This window comes from Delphinus delphis, chromosome 5, assembly GCF_949987515.2.
Source record: "Delphinus delphis chromosome 5, mDelDel1.2, whole genome shotgun sequence".
Lineage (NCBI taxonomy): Eukaryota > Metazoa > Chordata > Mammalia > Artiodactyla > Delphinidae > Delphinus > Delphinus delphis.
In genome coordinates, this window is record NC_082687.1 from 94836353 (window position 1) to 94854104 (window position 17752).

Consider the following 17752-nt stretch of genomic DNA (forward strand, 5'->3'; position numbering starts at 1 on the left):
GTCAATTTTTGGTGTTTTAGGGGTTAAGCAGTTATCTTTCGAAAAATTCTGCGGGAATCGACGGATCTTCAACAAGCCCATGCTCCTCCAGGCTGAATGGAGGTGTGGTTAGGCAGAACCCTGTTAAAGACTTGGGTTCGAATTCCTACTCTTCTGGGCAAGCGGCTGAGACTCTCCTGTTTCAGTTTCCTAACTTGTCATAGGCTTGTTGTGCACACTAAAACGAAACGGCACTTCGAGATCACTTCTCGCCGTGCGTGGGTGTTTATTTGGGGCTGGGGCGGGGCAGCGGGCGGGGGATGAGGGGGCGCGGCCCTGCTCGCCGAGTGTGGCTGCGCGCTAGGCGGCGGCAGCGGGCTCGGCTGCGGGAGCGGCAGACGCGCGGTCCCTCTTGGCGGGGTAGGCGGCCGGGGCGGAGCGCCACGTTCGTGCTCAGGGCCTTTCAGAGCAGCGGAAGCCGAGCCGGAGGAGCGGGATGGCGGCGGTAGCAGGGGAGACGCGCCGGGTGCTGGTGTACGGCGGCCGGGGCGCGCTGGGCTCCCGATGCGTGCAGGCGTTCCGCGCCCGCAACTGGGTAATTCGGCGGGCTCCGGGCGGGCACCGTGGTGACTGGGGCCCAGAGGGGCGTGCCGGTGCAGCGCCGGAGCGCGGTCTGGTAGGAAGCTGGGGGCCCTCGAACACCCCCCAGACATGGGTGATTGCACATGTATGCACACGTCTACACGTCTGTTCTGTCTCCGAGTGCGTGCGTACCCCGGGGCCCGAGGTGCAGGGCCTTTGCTCTCCAAGGAGAAGGGTTCGGGGGCATGCGGCGGCTGCTCCGTCGGCCTCTTCCAGGCCCGGAAAGTCTGGCATGACTCGAGAGAACAGAGACGGAGGAAGAGGTAATGAGAGGGAAGGATCTGGAATCACACTGCTTGCCTGGGGTTACTAGCCCTATGACCATGAACGGATTGCTTAACGTCAGCGAACTTGAGTTTCCCCATCCGTAAAATGGGGATAATAATAGTATTTATCCCTTAGGGGAGTTACGAAGATTAAATGAGATGAATGGCGTCGTTGTGCATAAATTGTAAATTGCTTGACTCGTGGTAAAAGCTATTTAAATGTTAGCTATTATTGATATATATACATATATATTATTGATATATACCTCTGTTCCATTTGCTTCCGGTATATGTGATACTTTGAAGCCCTGCAAATGCCTTTTGTTTTGCAAAGATTACTTCTACTACTTTGCATAATCAGTAGCCGCTCCCCAGAAAGCAGCAAGGAAGAGACCAGGTTGTCGCAGAGCTTGTGGCGGGGTCAGGGACCCTGACCCCAGCAGCCACAGGGCTCCGCGCGCAAGCCCACAGTTTCTTCTTGCTGCAGCTGTTAATTACTCAGGGACCGCACTCCGGGGAGCTTTCGTGGGTGTTTACTTAGCAGCAGCCTGAGCAAGGGTGCGCTGGGACCAGAGAGAAAGGGTGCCAGGGTTTTCTTCTTACTCACAGTCTGGTATAGGAATATGCTTTGAAGGATTCTAAATACATCACCTTCCCACCACTTACCTGTCTTAGGGTATCTTCCCAGGTCTGCAGCCGTGGATGGTGGTGACAATGGGAACACTTAAGGACTGCCAGCCAAAGGCCAAGCACTGTGCTCCTACATACTCTCAGTTTCCTTTACTCTTTCCTGTAACTTTAACACAGGGCTCCTGTATCCACCTACATTATAGATACAAGGGCTGTGCTTCCTCCCGGTGCGGGCACTTTGGCCCTTTGACTTGGTGAATCTGCGGGGATGATTTACCTGTGACTCTCCTGTCTTTCTCTGCCTTTCTTCCTGGGGGCTCCGGGAGGGCGGGGATAGAACCTTTTCTTTGTCTCAGTATCCCCCATGGCTGTGACACAGAAGTAGTGAGTGTTTTGAAAGGATGCTGTGTTCTTCAAAGCTTGTGGTGGACATGCTTATCTCTGGGACCTTCAGACTCCCGGACCTTGGAGCTTTCTGAGTAAGAACCATGTGTCACCTGTGCCAGCAGCTGTAGAATCTTACATTTCATTTACTTCTCACACTAACACCGTTCATTGTTGACAACCCCCCATTTTACAGGTGAGGAACCTCTGCAGAGTGGGTGAACGAGAAAGCCGCTATAGGGCAGAACCAGGATTCAAAGCCTGATCTGATTTCTGAACCCACAGTCATCCCTTTATGCTCTGGGACAGTGGTCAGAAAACTCCAGTTCTCCGTGGGTTGAATCCTGCCTGACACCTTTTTTCATAGAGCCCAAGAGCTAGAAATAGTTCCCCATTTTTAAATGGTTGAAAAGAAATCAAAAGAAGAGTAATATTTTGTGACATGTGAACATTACATGAAATTCATAATTCAGTGTCTGAAGTTTAATTGGCACAGAAGCCACGCTCATTCATTGATTCATTTACTGTTGTCTGTGGCTGCTCTCCAGCTATAATAGCAGAGTTGAGTAGTTGCAACAGAGGTTGTATGGCCAGCAAAGCCTAAAATATTTACTCTCTGGCTCTTTACAGAAAAGGTTTGCAGACCCCTGGTCTAGGGGGTCTCTGCACGATCAGGGTTTGGCTTTCAGAGGTGAGAGTGGAGGAGGAAGAGGTGTCTGGGGGCAGAATGGGCTAGCCTGGGGCTCAGTGAGGGGTACACTGGCTGAAGCCAGATGCCCTGCAAAGAGTGCAAGAGGTCGGTTGCTAGATCCTTTCTCTAGGGGGTGTTCACGTAAAGCCTCTTATGTGCCTCCACTCCCCGAGTTCCTGGGCATGGATCTTTAACAACTGACTGTCTCTTGACCGAAGCTGTTTTCTCCTTGATCCAGTGGGTCGCCAGCATCGACGTCGTGGAGAATGAAGAGGCCAGTGCCAGCGTCCTGGTTAAAATGACAGACTCGTTTACGGAGCAGGCTGACCAGGTAAGTCTAGGGAAGGCCCTACCGCGCATGTGGTAGGGGAACGCTGGGGATAGGGTTCCACCGGCTGTGTGCTTTTCCTTTTTTTCAGGTATTATTTCTCTAATTATGAAAGCCATTTGTGCTCATGGAGGGAAATTTGGAAAAAATGAAAAAAAACACAAAGATAAATAGCCCATAATTCATGTCTAGTTAGCTCACTAGTTAGTTCACATTTTGGCCCTTTTTCTTGTCTTACAAACTATGCATACTATATGTTACTAGTTTTACAAGTTGAAATAAATTCGTATTTTGTATGTCATGGTCAGCTTTTTTTAAAAAACTTAACCTTTAACTTAGATACTTATTCAGATCACTTAATAAAACCCGTGTTGACATGTAATTTTTCTTTGTGTGGATTGGCCACAGTTTGTTTAGTTTGCACTTAATTATACATTTAAGTTTTTTGCAAGGTTTTTTTTTACCATTATCAAGAATACTGTGGTGAACTTCTTCGTCTCTATCGCTGATTATTTATTTAGCATACATTCTAAAAAGTGGGCTCCCCCCATTCAAAGCAAGAATACTAACAAAGCAGGTTGTTTCTAATTATAAAATCATAGGCTTTTGGGCTTCCCTGGTGGCGCAGTGGTTGGGAGTCTGCCAGCTGATGCAGGGGACTCCGGTTCGTGCCCCGGACCGGGAGGATCCTACATGCCGCGGAGCTGCTGGGCCCGTGATCCATGGCCGCTGAGCCTGCGCGTCCGGAGACTGTGCTCCGCAATGGGAGAGGCCACGGTAGTGAGAGGCCCGCGTACCGCAAAAAAAAAAAAAAAAAAAAAAAAAAAAAAAAATTATAGGCTTACTGTAAAATAAGAAGTCAAACAAAACTATACAAATATATAGGTAAATTGTGAAATACCCCTCTTTCTCTCTGTGATAGTGTCACCTCTCCCTGCCCAGAAGGAAGCACTGTTAACAATTTGATGGATATCTTGGTATAAATATCTGAGATGCTCTTAAGCGGTTCTGCCTTTCTGAAAGAGCTGTTCCCACCAGCTGCATGAGGATGTGCTTTATATGGTTCTCATGCCAACCCTCAGCTGTTTCTTAAAACAAATTTTAAAAATTTTAAAAGTAGTGCATATATGATATAGAAAATACAGTAAAGCAAGAAGGAGAAGGAAATCATTTCTGTTCTCACGATGCAGTTAATATTTTGTTATATTTTCTGACAGTCCATTTCTCCAAACATATACATGTATAAATCTAAAAATGTTTTAAAAACCCTGGGACTTCCCTGGCAGTCCAGTGGTTAAGACTCTGCGCTTCCACTGCAGGGGGCCTGGGTTCGATCCCTGGTTGGGGAACTAAGATCCTGTATGCTGTACAGTGTGGCAAACCCCCCCACCCCGCAAAAACCCACATAAATTATGACTATACTGTAACTGCTCATTTGCTCTTCCTAAAGCATCAGTTTGACATAGTTTAGAATATAGGAACCCAGCTGACTTATTCCAAAATGTAGATTTTTGTTGTCCTTACTTTTTATAATATGCTCTCAATGTTTCCTATATTTAATGATATTATTGTCTTTAATGGACCTAATAGTAAAACTTGACGTGGCTTCGTTGTGTGTTGGATACCATACTAAGTGCCGTATTTGCGTTTGCATTAACTCAATCTCTGTAAAACAGTTTCTCATTTTATCTTCCTTTTAGAAATGAGGAGTCTGAGGCATAGAAGTCCCTGGTGTTTGCTCAAGGTCAAAGCTATTAGGTGGCAGAGCTAGGATTTGAACCTGGGCAGTGGGGGGTTGATGTCTGTGCTCTTAACTGTACCTTAAGTTGATTCTCAGCAAAATAGCTTCATGTGAATAAAGTAATGAAAACTAAAAGCAAATGCTAGGAAGGCATCTGGGCTTGGATAGCAGCAGCTCCTCCAGACGTGGTTCTCTGTAATCAGGGTCTCTCCTGCTCCTTTAATTGCAGGTTTCTGATGTCTGTATCCCTTTTTGAATGTGAAGTTGTCCTCATCTGAGTCTTGACCATACAGTGCATCTTTACGATGAAGATTGGGAAATGCCTTCATTATTATAAGCTTAGCTTTTAAAATCTTTAACCATTCCTGTAGGAGACTCTCTCATCCCCCAGTCACTCAATTAAGAATTTCTGGACAAAAACATGACATCCAGTTTTTGTTTCTAAAGCTCCAGAAGAGGAAGTTCAATCCTAATACACGTAAAATTGGCCCCTGGATTGGAAATTCACGATGACAGTGATAAGATGAAGAAGTGAGAGAAGTACTAAATCTTTAGAAGACTGTTGGGCAGAAAGCAGAATTTAAGGGGAAGGAGTTTTAAAATGCCTCATTTTAATTTTATTATAAAAATAAAAGACAGAGGTTGTAGAAAAACAAATCAAGCAGGTGCATTGTTGGTACGGGCTCCGTGCTTCCCTAAAAAGTAGAGAGCACAGGTTGTGTGCCTGTACAGAGGTCAGGGGAAATGATCCAATTTCCTGCAGCTGGGATCTGGGCTCTTGGCAGCAGGGTGTGGCTTAGAAATCAAGGGAGGGGCAGCCGGGGAACCAGGGTAACAGGCAAAAGGTCAACAAAAGCTAAATCAGGATTAGGTGAGATACTTGCCAAGGGATATTCAGAAATCATCTTAAAATGAAAGCTTTAGGTATAGAATGTACGGAGAGGAAAGATTGATTTCCGTTGCTAATGCAGTCTCTTTGGAAGAGTAATTTTTGTTTTTGGCTGGGTTTGCAGGATCTTAGTTCCAGGGATTGAACCTGTGCCCTGCGTAGTGAAAGTGCGGAGTCCTAACCACTGGACCGCCAGGGAAGTCCCTTGAAAAAGTAATTTAAGGCTCGGAAATAGTTAGGGAAAGCAGTCAGAGACTGAAATGTTACTGCTGGGAGAATTACACCATTTACACTTAACACCATTGTGTTAAGTCTTAAGAAGATTGATCTTAACAAAGCTATTGAGAGGTCCTTTCAGCCATTCCGGAAAAAATATGGTATAGTGGTGAGCATAGATGCCTTCCAGAAAAACATGGAAAAGGGTCATGGGTAATGACCAGGATTGTCTGTCTTGTCAGACTTTTGTTTTAATAAATTGTAACAAAAGGACATGTATATGTTTTCAACACTTTAAACATTTTAATCAGACAGAAATAGAGAATTAAAATGAACCCCCATGTACTCATTATTTACCAACATTTTGCTGTCGACTATTTTTTATTGCTTTTTAAAAAAAAATAATTTCTCTTTGGCTTTTTTTTTTCTTGGAGTTGCAGTTAATGGGATACTTGTATTCCAAGGAGAGTGGAATTGATTATTTCAGATTATGATTCTGTGATTTGCAAAGAAAGTCGGCAAAGAAGTATACCAGAAGGCTAGCTGTAGGCAGTGAAGCCCTAGGTGATTTTTTTTAAAAACTTTTCCTACTTTATTTATTGTTTTATTCCAGGGATGCATATGTCTCCACCCTTTAGATGTTCAGAAGAAGACTGGGTTGCTTTATAAAGCTCACACTGAAATGTAGTCGAGCTTCACTATCCAAATGTCCATTATAAATTGGTCCTGCATCTTATTTTCAAAGTATTAATTGCCAGGTACTGTGAACTGACTTAAAAAGAAGTGAAAAATAAATAGAGGTGACTGTAAAGATGTCAGCCTGCTGCGGTTTACCTGACTGTTTGTGCATCTTCCCAACCCTTTTATTTCAGGTGACGGCTGAGGTTGGGAAGCTCTTGGGTGCAGAGAAGGTGGACGCGATCCTTTGTGTGGCTGGAGGATGGGCTGGGGGCAATGCCAAGTCCAAGTGTGAGTCCTTTTCTGAGTTAGTCATTTTGCTCTTCTCTTTGTCCAGGTGCGTGGGGATGGGTCTATACTATGTGTCAGGTCAGATGTTTTCCTGTATGTCTCCCAGAAGCTTTACCGTAGCTTCTGAGGTAGGGATCAACACCCTGTTTTACAGATAAAGAAAAAACTTCCCATAGAAGGGGGTTAGGGCAGAGGGACCTTGAGATTGACATTTAAAAAGGAGACGAAATGAAATCAGCATTGTTTCTACTCCAGTCTTTCAGGGCTTATTACTGGGAGTTGGGGGATGTGAATGGAATGGAGAGATCATTCTGAAGGTCAAAAGGACTGAAAACTGAGCTTTTGTTAAAGCTGAGTATATTTTCCATTTTTTATTATGAACATTTTCAGATATACAGAAAAGTTGAAAGAACAGTTCAACGCACACGCTTATGTCCTCCGTCTAGATTCAGTCCTTGTTAACATTTGCTATACTTGCATTCTCTTGCTTTCTTACATGTGTGTCCTCTGTGTGTGTATTTTGTTGTTGATCATTTGAAAGTAATTTGACACTTCACTATATTTCAACATGCGCCTCCAAAGATGAAGCTGTTCTCCCACATTATCGAAATACCATTCTCATACCTAAGAAAATTAACAGTGATTCTATAAGATTAATAGTATCAGCTCATGTTCTGATCACCTCAGTTTATTCCATATCTTTCATAGTTGTTTTCTCTAAATTTGTTCCAGTCAGGGTTTATGTACTGCATTTTATTGTTGTTTTTAGTCTCTTAATCTAGAATGGTTTTTTTTTTCCTGTGACAGACTTGGCAGGTCCAGGGCAGTTTTCATATAGACTGTCACCCACACTGAATTTGTCAAACTGTTTCTTTAAGGTATCATTTACCTTGTTCCTCTGTCCCTGGTATTTCCTGTGAACTGGAAGGTAGGTCTAGAGGCTTGCTTAGATTCAGGTTAAATATTTTGAGGTGAGAATGCTTCCTGAGTGATGTGGACTTCACACTGCATCACATAGGGAGCTTACCATGTCACGTGGCCTTCTCCATCCAGAGGGATGCCAAATTTCATGCTTGGTTAAGGTGGCAAGCTGATAGATTTCCATCATAAAGGTTCATTTTTCTGTTTGCAATTATAAGTGACCTATGGGATGGTACTTGGGCATCGTGTATGAATATCCTGTTCCCAAACACCTTGAGAACCCCAGATTCCCAAAACCTAATGGTTATAAGCATCCATTGGTAATCTCTACCTGAGTCAGTCATCCCATTGGGGATTGGAAAATGGTAGTTTTCTAATTCTATCATTCCTTCTACATTTATCAGCCAAAGCCATTTAAAAAGGAATTGATTTTCTGTGAACCACACTTAAATGGGAAATTGGTATTTTGTGTGGTGATCGAGTTGGCAAAACACCCTGATGGCCTTTTGTGTATTTTGGTAACAAGAAGTGGGTCCATCCTTTTTTTTCTTTTTTTTGTAGTTCTTTTTAGCAGGGAAATGCAGTACCTTGGTTGTCACCTACTGAAGACCCCTCCTCCTGTATCAGGAGGTCTCTCTTTCTGGGTCATGGGCGCAGCTTCACTGGGTTCTGTGTGTCCTGTGAGGGAGGAAGGGGACAACTGTTCAGCTGGTGATGTGACACTCCTTACCACTTATTCCTCCTCACGTCTCTGGAAGGCCAGAGGGTTAAAACAACTGCAAAATGGTTGTTATTTCAGCTTTCTTTGAAAGCGTCTTTAAAGCTGACATTAAACTTTCAGCCATAAAAAAATGTAGCTCCCTAAAAGCCCTCTTTATGTCCAGATGGTAATAGTCCCTGAGATTTTCATCACAGATAAAACCTGACTTAGGTATATAGGTTCTAATTATAGATCTAATGCCCTTTATGAAGTAGGACAATGTTTGAATTAAAGCCAGTCCTGCATATTTTGTCAACAGTCCTCATTTATCGGCTGACGTTTACCAGTTTACAGGTGAGGAAGTTGAGACTCAGGTGATCACGTGGCCTGGATTCGAACCCGTGTCTCTGACCGCAAGCCCTGGGCTGTTTGTATTAGGTCTCCTTGTAGACACAGAGTGGCTGTGAGGGCTTCCTGGAGTGTCGGGCGCCATGAGCCGAGCTCACCTGTCATTTTCTTCCCTGTGAACGCTCACCTCGTGTGTTTCTTTGCTCAGCTCTCTTTAAAAACTGTGACCTGATGTGGAAGCAGAGCATTTGGACGTCGACCATCTCCAGCCACCTGGCCACCAAGCACCTCAAAGAAGGAGGCCTCCTGACCTTAGCAGGGGCCAAGGCCGCCCTGGATGGGACTCCAGGTGAGCCTCCATTTCCCTGTCTGTGAAATGGGAATGCTAATACTTGCTTGCTGGGGTTGCTGGACACTTCCGTGAGATGAGGACAATTAAAGCCCTTTACCCTCTCAGGTGCTTTACAGTTTGATAGATTTTGCTTCCTTTTAGGCCCAAATTTTTTTAGGGGAAAAACTCCTGATCTTTTCATTTGCATTGTCCTCATGTTCGCGGTGGTGAAGGACCGCTGTAATCTGGCAGCCCCTCATCTTGTTTATTTATCTGTGATGCACCCAGGGAATGAATGGTGTTGCAGTAGCTATCAGCTAGGTAATAGTCACATTGTGTTCACGTGTCCCAAGGATAGTGTGAGCTGTAGAGCGAGAGACGCTGAGGTAGATTCTTCACCCTAGCTGTGTGGCCTAGAACAATCATTTGTTCTCTTTGACGATATTTCTGCTGTAGTTTCCTTAATTGGAATGTAGTGACAGTAATATCTACTTTGAAGGTAGTTATAGGGTGTTAGAGGTATTAATATGTACAAAGTGCCCGGCACATGGTAAGTCTTATTATATATAGTCATTTAATCCTGGGGTAGAGGTCATTATTATCTTTTTCATTTTACAGATAAGGAAACTAAAACTTAGAGAGGGTAAGTAATTTGTCTGGGTTATGCAAAACATAAGTTGCAAACGTACATTGAATTGAAACCCTGATCATTTTTAAATTCTGTGCTTTTTCATTACATCACGCAGATCCAAGTTCCCTTTGCATTTTGTACTCCCTGTGTTAGCTTGCTAGGGTTGCCATAACAAAGTACCACAGACTGGGTGGCATAAGTATTTTCTCACAGTTCTGGAGGCTAGAAGTTCAAGATCAAGGTGTCAGCAGGGTTGCTTTCTTCTGAGGCCTCTCTCCTTGGCTTGTGGATGGCTGTCTTCTCCCTGTGTCTTTGCATTGTCCTCCCTCTGTGTTTGTCTGTGTCCAAATTGCCTCTTCTTAGAAGTATACCAGTCATATTGGATTAGGACCCACCCTAATGACCTCATTTTAACTTAATTACCTCCCATCTCCAAATACAGTCACATTCTGAGGTATGGGGGTTAGGACTTCAATATCTGAGTTTGGCTGGGGGGCACAGTTCAACCCGTCACTCTCCCTTTGAGATCGGGCTAAGAGAATTTAAGCAGGGGGTCAGGGAGTTAGCACAGGGAGGCAGAAACTGTCTTATCTCGACTACCTACATTGAACTCTTCTTAAAAAAAGGGGGGGGGAGCTTTTTTGGGATCTCTTTAGTAAGTGGTGGAAACCTTGAGCACCTTTTTCGATTTTAATGTAACTAACTTAACTGTGAGCCTGTTACAAATTAATAATTTCTTGCCACTCATTTTCTTACCAAGTTTCTCAGAGTATGTGATCTTACAAGTCCGTGGCTATTGCAATGATTAAAGCTGTGCATATGCTAGATGCTAGTTGGGTTAAGATCTGATTTTTATTAGAGGTGACATAGAGCAGAGGTACTAGAAAGTAAATAGAGAAATGAGTAATAGCTTGACATTGAAAAAAAACCCTAGGACTGAAAGAGTAATTTTTCTGAAGGACAAAAGAGTCTTCTACTTGCCTTTGGTTTGTAAATATCATTCTTTGCTTATAGTTTCAGATACTGATTAAGACTATGGGATCTGGAACTACATGGGTTGGTTTTGTATTGTGGTTTTGCCAGTTAGTTGCTGTGCGATATTTGGCAAGTTACTTAACCTCTCTGAACCTCAGTTTTGTCATCTGTAAAGTGAAGGTAAATAGTAATACCTCCTTTATATGGTTAGTTGTGACTTGTAAACATCTTAATGGATGTAAATGGTTTAGAAAAGGTATTAGGTCAGTAGTAAATGTGAACTATTATTATTATTTACTCCAGACTTACTTTTGCTCAGTTACTCTTGCTTCAGATGTTAATAAATTTGTTCATCTTTCAGCTCGTTAGTTAGATGTTGTTAAACTTATTTGAGTCATGAAATCTTTTAACTGATTTGGACCCCAGAAAAATATGGGGGAAATCTGTGAAAGCAGGTGATGAGCAGGCTTAAGAGTCCTTCAAACCCAAGAAGAGTTGTTCAAAAATAGAAAGTTTTGGGGCTTCCCTGGTGGCGCAGTGATTGAGAGTCCGCCTGCCGATGCAGGGGACACGGGTTTGTGCCCCGGTCCAGGAAGATCCCACATGCCGCAGAGCGGCTGGGCCTGTGAGCCATGGCCGCTGAGCCTGCGTGTCTGGAGCCTGTGCTCTGCAACGGGAAAGGCCACAACAGTGAGAGGCCCGCACACCGCAAAAAAAAAAAAAAAAAAAAAAAAAGAAAGTTTTTCACTTGGAAAGATACTGAGAAAACCCTCACCCTCCTATGTCGAAGGTTGTATTTGTAGACTGTCCACTGGAGCATAAACTGTATGGAAGTGATGGTGATCACTTTTGTTTACCATTTAAGGATGTGTTTTATGTTTGGAAATCAGTCCTTAGGGACTACACTGATCATTTTGTAATTGGAAAGACAGTTTTTATCTTCTTAATGATATGCATTTTTTTCCATATCTTGCCAATGATGCCCTTACCCGCATTGTGTAGAATTCTGTGGAATTAAACCATTAGGGCTGCTGGCTGCTGGCTGCTTGTTTCTTTCTTCATCCGATTCCCTGCTTTCATGCTGTTTGAGTGGAATGAAGAGAGAGTCCTAGGAGTTTGCTGGGGACAGGGGCTGAACGAATGAGATTCATGCACTGGTTTATTTTAATTACTATTAGATCTTCCTGCCATTGTTGGCCTCCTGCCTCTAATTAAACAGAGAAGCCAGGTTTGGTGAAATATTCTTCTTGTACTTCTAAATAACTTTTTGAAACCTTGACCCTCTTTTGCAATTTGAGGTTACTGTGGAAGCGGTTCAGTGATTGGTTTCTTGGCTGGGCTGTGAGCCCCACCTCCCCCTGGACCTCTGATGCCTCCTCAGTTGTTATTCTTTAAACAGCATGCCTGCTGGGGTTTTTAAGGGCACTGCTGACCTTTGGAAGTAGTGGTTTTCTGAAGGTGGAGGGGTGTTGACAGCAATTAACCATTCTTTGTTACTGTGATAACTGCATTTAGTGCACCTACAGCTGAGTGCTGTGGGGAACTTTGGAGAGGAGAGAGACCTCGCTTGCCATGTGTCTGGGGGTTCAGACGGAAACCTGTCCTAATAAGCTATTGTATTCAATATATAGACTGGATAAACAGCAAGATCCTACTGTGAAGCACAGAGAACCATATTCAACCTCCTGTAATAAACCATAATGGAAGAGAATATTAAAAAAAGAATGTATATAGATGTATAACTGAATTACTTTGCTGCACAGCAGAAATTAACACAACGTTGTAAATCAACTGTACTTCAATAAAAGAAGGCATGCCTTACTTCTGTTAGCAAGCATTTGCTGACTCATGGGAGGAAAGGAAGGCTAATAGGTAGCTTGTATGCCCATATGTCACAATTGCTCAAATGGTATACTTTATTCTTTTATTTTTTGGCTGTGCTGCGTGGCTTGTGGGATCTTAGTTCCTGGACCAGGGATCGAACTTGTGCCCCATGCAGTGGTAGCGTGGAGTCCTAACCCTGGACCACTAAGGAATTTCCCCAGATGGTATACTTTAAACAAGGAGTTGGACTCCAGGCCATAGCACTTCTATTAATCTGATGGGAAACACTTATGGAAGTCCTGCCCTGTCCTGAGCCTAGAATTAAGTACTTTATCCCCATTTTACAGATGGGATAACTGAGGATTAGAAAGGTTTTGAGAACCCACCTGGATTTCTTTAGTGGTAAGTGGAAGAGGTGGGCTTTGAACCTGCTCAGCCTGACTCTAAAGCCTGCGCTTCAAATGACTGCTCGGTTTTGCTGACCCATTGGGCACCCAGGGTGGATGTGTGCAGGCTACTCACAAGCAGTTGTCGATACAGGGGTTCAGAACTCTTGCTTGGCTTTTAACCTCTCCATTGGCCTCGGTGCGAGTCTGTGTGTGAGCCTGGGCATATTACTCACCCTGTCCGAGCCTCTGTTTCCTTAGCAATAAAAATAGGATTAACCTCATGGCTTCTGTGATAAATATTAAGTACCAGGCAAATAGAAGGTTATATCCCTTCCACTTTCTCTCCATGGACGTCCCTGGTTCTCTTTTCCCGTCCTCTTCTGGACCCTGGCGTGGTGTTCTTTGGACATACCAGTGGCGGCCAGTGGTCACTGAAATGCTTTCTCCTTATTTCCCAGGGATGATTGGCTACGGCATGGCCAAGGGTGCGGTTCACCAGCTTTGCCAGAGCCTGGCCGGGAAGGACAGCGGCATGCCGTCCGGGTCTGCTGCCATCGCCGTGCTCCCGTAAGTGCTGGGGAGTCTCCCCCACCTCTGCCCCACGGCTGAGAGTTCACATGTGTCCTAGAGTCACTCTGCACCGGGGGTGCGTGTGTGCCGTCACCTTGGCTTCTGAAATTCACCAGAGGCCCTGAAGGTACCTGTTCAGGTTTTGGATTGTCCTGGGCTTTCCAGAATGGTTGCTTGGCTGATGGGATGGGTCTCTCTTGCCTCTTTCTTGTTTTTTTTCCTTCCCTCTGTCTGTCCCTCCCTCCCTCCTTGTTAAAAAATAGTTTACACATTTAATTTTATTATTTGTAGTTCTGTCTTTCAAGTCATTATAAGGTCGGTGTAGAAGAGAGACTGTATTAGGTTTGTGGGATGGGAGAGGGGGAGCCTGGGGAAGAATATGGGAAACTACGGGGAGACGTTTCTGGAGGGATTCCAGGATGAAATGGCTTGTCTCTTAGCTGTGCTCCTATGAAGAGGATGTCTGTCTGCTAGGGGACTGGGCTGTCCACATATTCATTTGTGGGCTTCTGTGACTTGGTCTCACGGCTATTTTGAATGATTTCCGAGGCCTGAAGTTTCTTGGGAAAGTCATACATATCTGAATTCTGTATTCCCTTGCTGAAAATTGGAAGATTTCATGGAAAACAGCCACAAAATGAAGGATGAGGCTGTCTTTTCCCCATAGTTAAAGGAATATTATGATTACACATAAAAAAAACCTGAGAAATGAGTCTGCCACATTTTAGGGAGTGAATGGAGACATAAACAGCAGGACAGTTTACTTTAGTAAAGACGGTGTTTTAGAAAAAAGGCAAAACATGGCCCTTTCATTTTGTTCCTGTCTGCCTGAAGGGTGAGTTCTGAAGCGCTTGGTTGAGTCAGACTGGGATGTGATCTCTGTAACTGTGGACGGCTTCCTGGCCTCTCTCTGATTATCTTCGTGTGATCTCTCCACATACTTTCCCGGCCAAGGAGGGCCGGGCAGCTGTTGTTCTGAGGGGGAGGCACATGTGACACGCTTATCTCTGTGCTCGCAGGGTTACCCTGGACACACCGATGAACAGGAAATCAATGCCTGAGGCCGACTTCAGCTCCTGGACACCCTTGGAATTCCTGGTCGAGTGAGTATCACAGTCATTTCAGTGACTCAGCAGCTTCCATTCTCTGCCTCTTGTGGGAGGAAGGACAGGCCCGTGTTATCTTGGCTTATCAGCTTGGGTGGTTCCTGAGGACCTGACCTCCGAGGGCACCTTGCACCTCATTGTCAGTATCACGGGGTGGAGGGGTTGATGGTGCCGACCTGAATCCTGGCTCCTCTACCCACCAGCTGGCCAATCTGAGCACGTTGTTTAACTGCTCTAGGCCTCAGTTTCTCCGTCTATATAATGGGGGTCAGTGATAATTGTTGGGAGGGTAAGACGTGGAAGTGTGTGCCAAGGTCTCAGCACTGTGTGTGACCCGTAGCAGGGCTGGGTAAGCCTGGAGCCTGTAAACCGTGTTCTGTCTGTTAAAGAGGAGTAGCTGCATGGAATCTGCCGCTGATCTAGATGGAACATCTGGGCCCACATGCCTGAATTAGTGCCAAGCCACAAACCCACAGGAAGCATCCTTTGTCCCCGAAATCATATTCAGCCCTTTGTGAGTATGGGTGGCACTACAAGGTCACAGAGAGAGTGAGCTCTTTTGTGTTTGCCTAGATCTCAGTTTCCCGCTCTCCTCTATTTAAGGGGGGTGTTAAGCATGTGTTAAGCATGTGTTCACTGAGCACCCATTCGGGCCAGGGACTCTGCTGGGCCTGGGGACGATGAGGAATAAGATGCAGGCCCTGCCTTCGTGGAGTGGGGACGGACTCGCCCAGCAGAGCCGGTGTCTGAGCCGCTTTGACGGCTGTTTGCACAGGATATTTCGAAAGCTTGGGCTGAGAAGAAGCTTGCTTCTGGCCTGAGGTTACATCTTATTTAAATGGAATTGGGAGCTATTTGGGACTTCTGTGTTTGGAACAAGCACTTACATAGCACTTATATGCCAGGCACTGTTTAAGCACTTCATAACCATGATCTTATTAAATGCTCATAGCAGGTCTGTGAGGGAGGTGCCGTCGTCTTTTATTTAAGGTTTGGGGGCTCGGAGGCATGGGGAGTGTGGGCCTAAGGAACTTGCCCAAGGTCGCACAGCAGAGCCAGGATCTGACCCGGGCAGTGTGGCTGCGGAGCCCTCGGTCTTAACCACTGTCCCGACAGTTACTCCTGTCTTTACCGGGTATCATGCTTAATGCTGGATCTGCAAAAGAAAAAAAAATTTGAAGTTGTGGAAGGAACAACTCTTGAATGGTGTTTGCATTTGAGTTTCTTTTTAAAGGCCACTACTGCCAGCAATGCCTCCTGACAGAGGCATTGACCCAGGACCCTAGATGGAACATCTGGGGCCATGTGTGTAATCCAGTGCTGGGCCACAACTGACAGAGGGTGGGCTGGGACAGCCATGCCTTGCCCCAGAAATCATGCTCACCCATTTGTGGTATTTGAAAACTCACGTGACAAGTTGACATAAAGCTGGCTTTGCAACGTCTGTGAGCACGTTACCTTCTCGGCTGTCCATGGTTAGAATGGCGTTCTCTCCCACCTACTCCAGACGGCTGGCAAGGAGGAGGGAGAAGTGAGACCATTTATTAACCTGCCTAAGTAACACATACGCCTCTGCACATCCAGCCGTGACTGGTCTCCTTCAGAACTGTGCCCTGAGCCCTGCCCCCAGAGACGACTCAGGACACATGACAGTACTTTAGGGAGTTGGGATTTTGAGCCTGCGTGACTTCCCTTCACGTGTTCAACCCCCGGAGTGGGAGCTCGAATGACTGGACAGCTGAACATCAGCTGTGGTCCAACAGGTTGCTTATCAGCATTAAAGATCCCGGGAGCTCCTGCGAGTTCTCTGGCGAAGGAAGGGCCAAGGTCCCACCTGGGGTTTGTTGGAGGGGATGGTATACTCAGCACCGAGAGTAAATATTTAAAAAGTGATCAGCTACTTGTTAAACCTTGTGAATTCCTTGTGCCCTTTTTCATTCCTCTCTTCTTAGACGAGGTCTCCCGTCTTCCCCAGGCACGGTTGGTTGCCCCTCCCCACACAGAGTTGGTTATTAAATGCCCCATTCCAACACCGAATGCGTTTTATTGTAATAGTCTGTTCTTTCATCTTTTCCCATTGCTTGGCACAGCTGTGGGCGCTCCATAAATCTTTGTTAAAGAAATAATAAATTTTTTCTCTTTCTTCTTAAATTCTGGGAAGTGATATAAGCTAAGTGTCAAGTATTGTGCCCATGTCTGTCTCTTAGAATGCACTAATTAAAATCTATTTTTAATCACATAAAATCGTACCACCGTGTTATAAAGGATTCCAACAATGCAGAAAAATAGCAAAAGGAAAACCTTGCCAAATCTAGCCACTCAGGAATTAGGAGTAAAGTTCTGAAATCATCAGGGACCTGGGTTTGTGTCCATGAGACCTTACAGGCGTTTTTACAGCTGCTGCTGTGCCCTCACCCCCCACCCGCCCAACCAGTAATGTGACTCTAAGCATGTGTCCAGATTTTTCCTTTTAAAATGTAAAGCTTCTCTTCTTTGTTCTAGAACCTTCCATGACTGGATCACAGAGAAAAACCGACCAAGCTCAGGAAGCCTAATCCAGGTGGTAACCACAAAGGGAAGGACGGAGCTTACCCCAGCGTATTTTTAAGCTACCTTTCATTGCCTGTGAGGTGCCTGTCAGAAAAGTCATTAATCTATTAGCATGGCCACATCCGGCCTTGCATTTTCTGTAATCCTGTTCGTGGTACGAGACAGTGAGTCCTATCTTTCTCTCATCTAATGTGCATTTGTTCTCCTAGGACAGGGTAACAGGTTTATGTGAAATAAAGACATGTGGAGCCCACAGATAGATAGCACTGTCAGTCTGTGTTAACCACGGAATTGAGGAGGTCTCAGGACGGCCCCCTCCGCTTCAGCGTCATGTTGAATTGATTTTGAGGCTCTGTTTCTGTGTCCCTGCCAGTGGCTGTGTCGACCTGACTAGTTCAGAGATTTGTTGGGTCAGGGACATTTGGACCCTGAGTTATTTTTGAACGTTACGTTTATGTCACAGCCGTAGTTTTTGTAGCCTCGAATTAAACTGCCATAGAACTCCTTCTGTAGTGTAAGCAAAATCCCGTGGACTCTGTTAAGGTACCTTTGTCCTGTGCATTTGCCAAGTACGCAAGAGAACTACTTGTGATTGTTTGGAGTTTATCTTCTTAATAAATGGACTTCATTTACTGTGTTGTCTTCTTTAATCAAAACGCACCTTATAAACAG

General features: G+C 45.0%; 1 protein-coding gene across 1 annotated transcript; it reads left to right on the forward strand.

The window, feature by feature from the left end:
* Window positions 1-376: 376 nt before the first annotated feature.
* Window positions 377-17712, forward strand: QDPR (quinoid dihydropteridine reductase). Its single transcript, XM_060012773.1, has 7 exons — window positions 377-574; window positions 2831-2923; window positions 6639-6735; window positions 8913-9053; window positions 13313-13421; window positions 14444-14527; window positions 17033-17712. The coding sequence occupies exons 1-7, from the start codon at window positions 476-478 to the stop codon at window positions 17136-17138; spliced, it is 729 nt and encodes a 242-aa protein (XP_059868756.1). The 5' UTR covers window positions 377-475; the 3' UTR covers window positions 17139-17712.
* The last annotated feature ends 40 nt before the right edge of the window (window positions 17713-17752 follow it).

Excerpts from the sequence above, each read along its gene's own strand:
- QDPR (XM_060012773.1), top strand. The coding sequence starts at position 476 with ATGGCGGCGGTAGCAGGGGAGACGCGCCGGGTGCTGGTGTACGGCGGC. Across the intron at positions 6,736-8,912 it reads GGGCAATGCCAAGTCCAAGT|CTCTCTTTAAAAACTGTGAC; the intron begins GTGAGTCCTTTT and ends TTCTTTGCTCAG. Across the intron at positions 9,054-13,312 it reads CGCCCTGGATGGGACTCCAG|GGATGATTGGCTACGGCATG; the intron begins GTGAGCCTCCAT and ends CTTATTTCCCAG.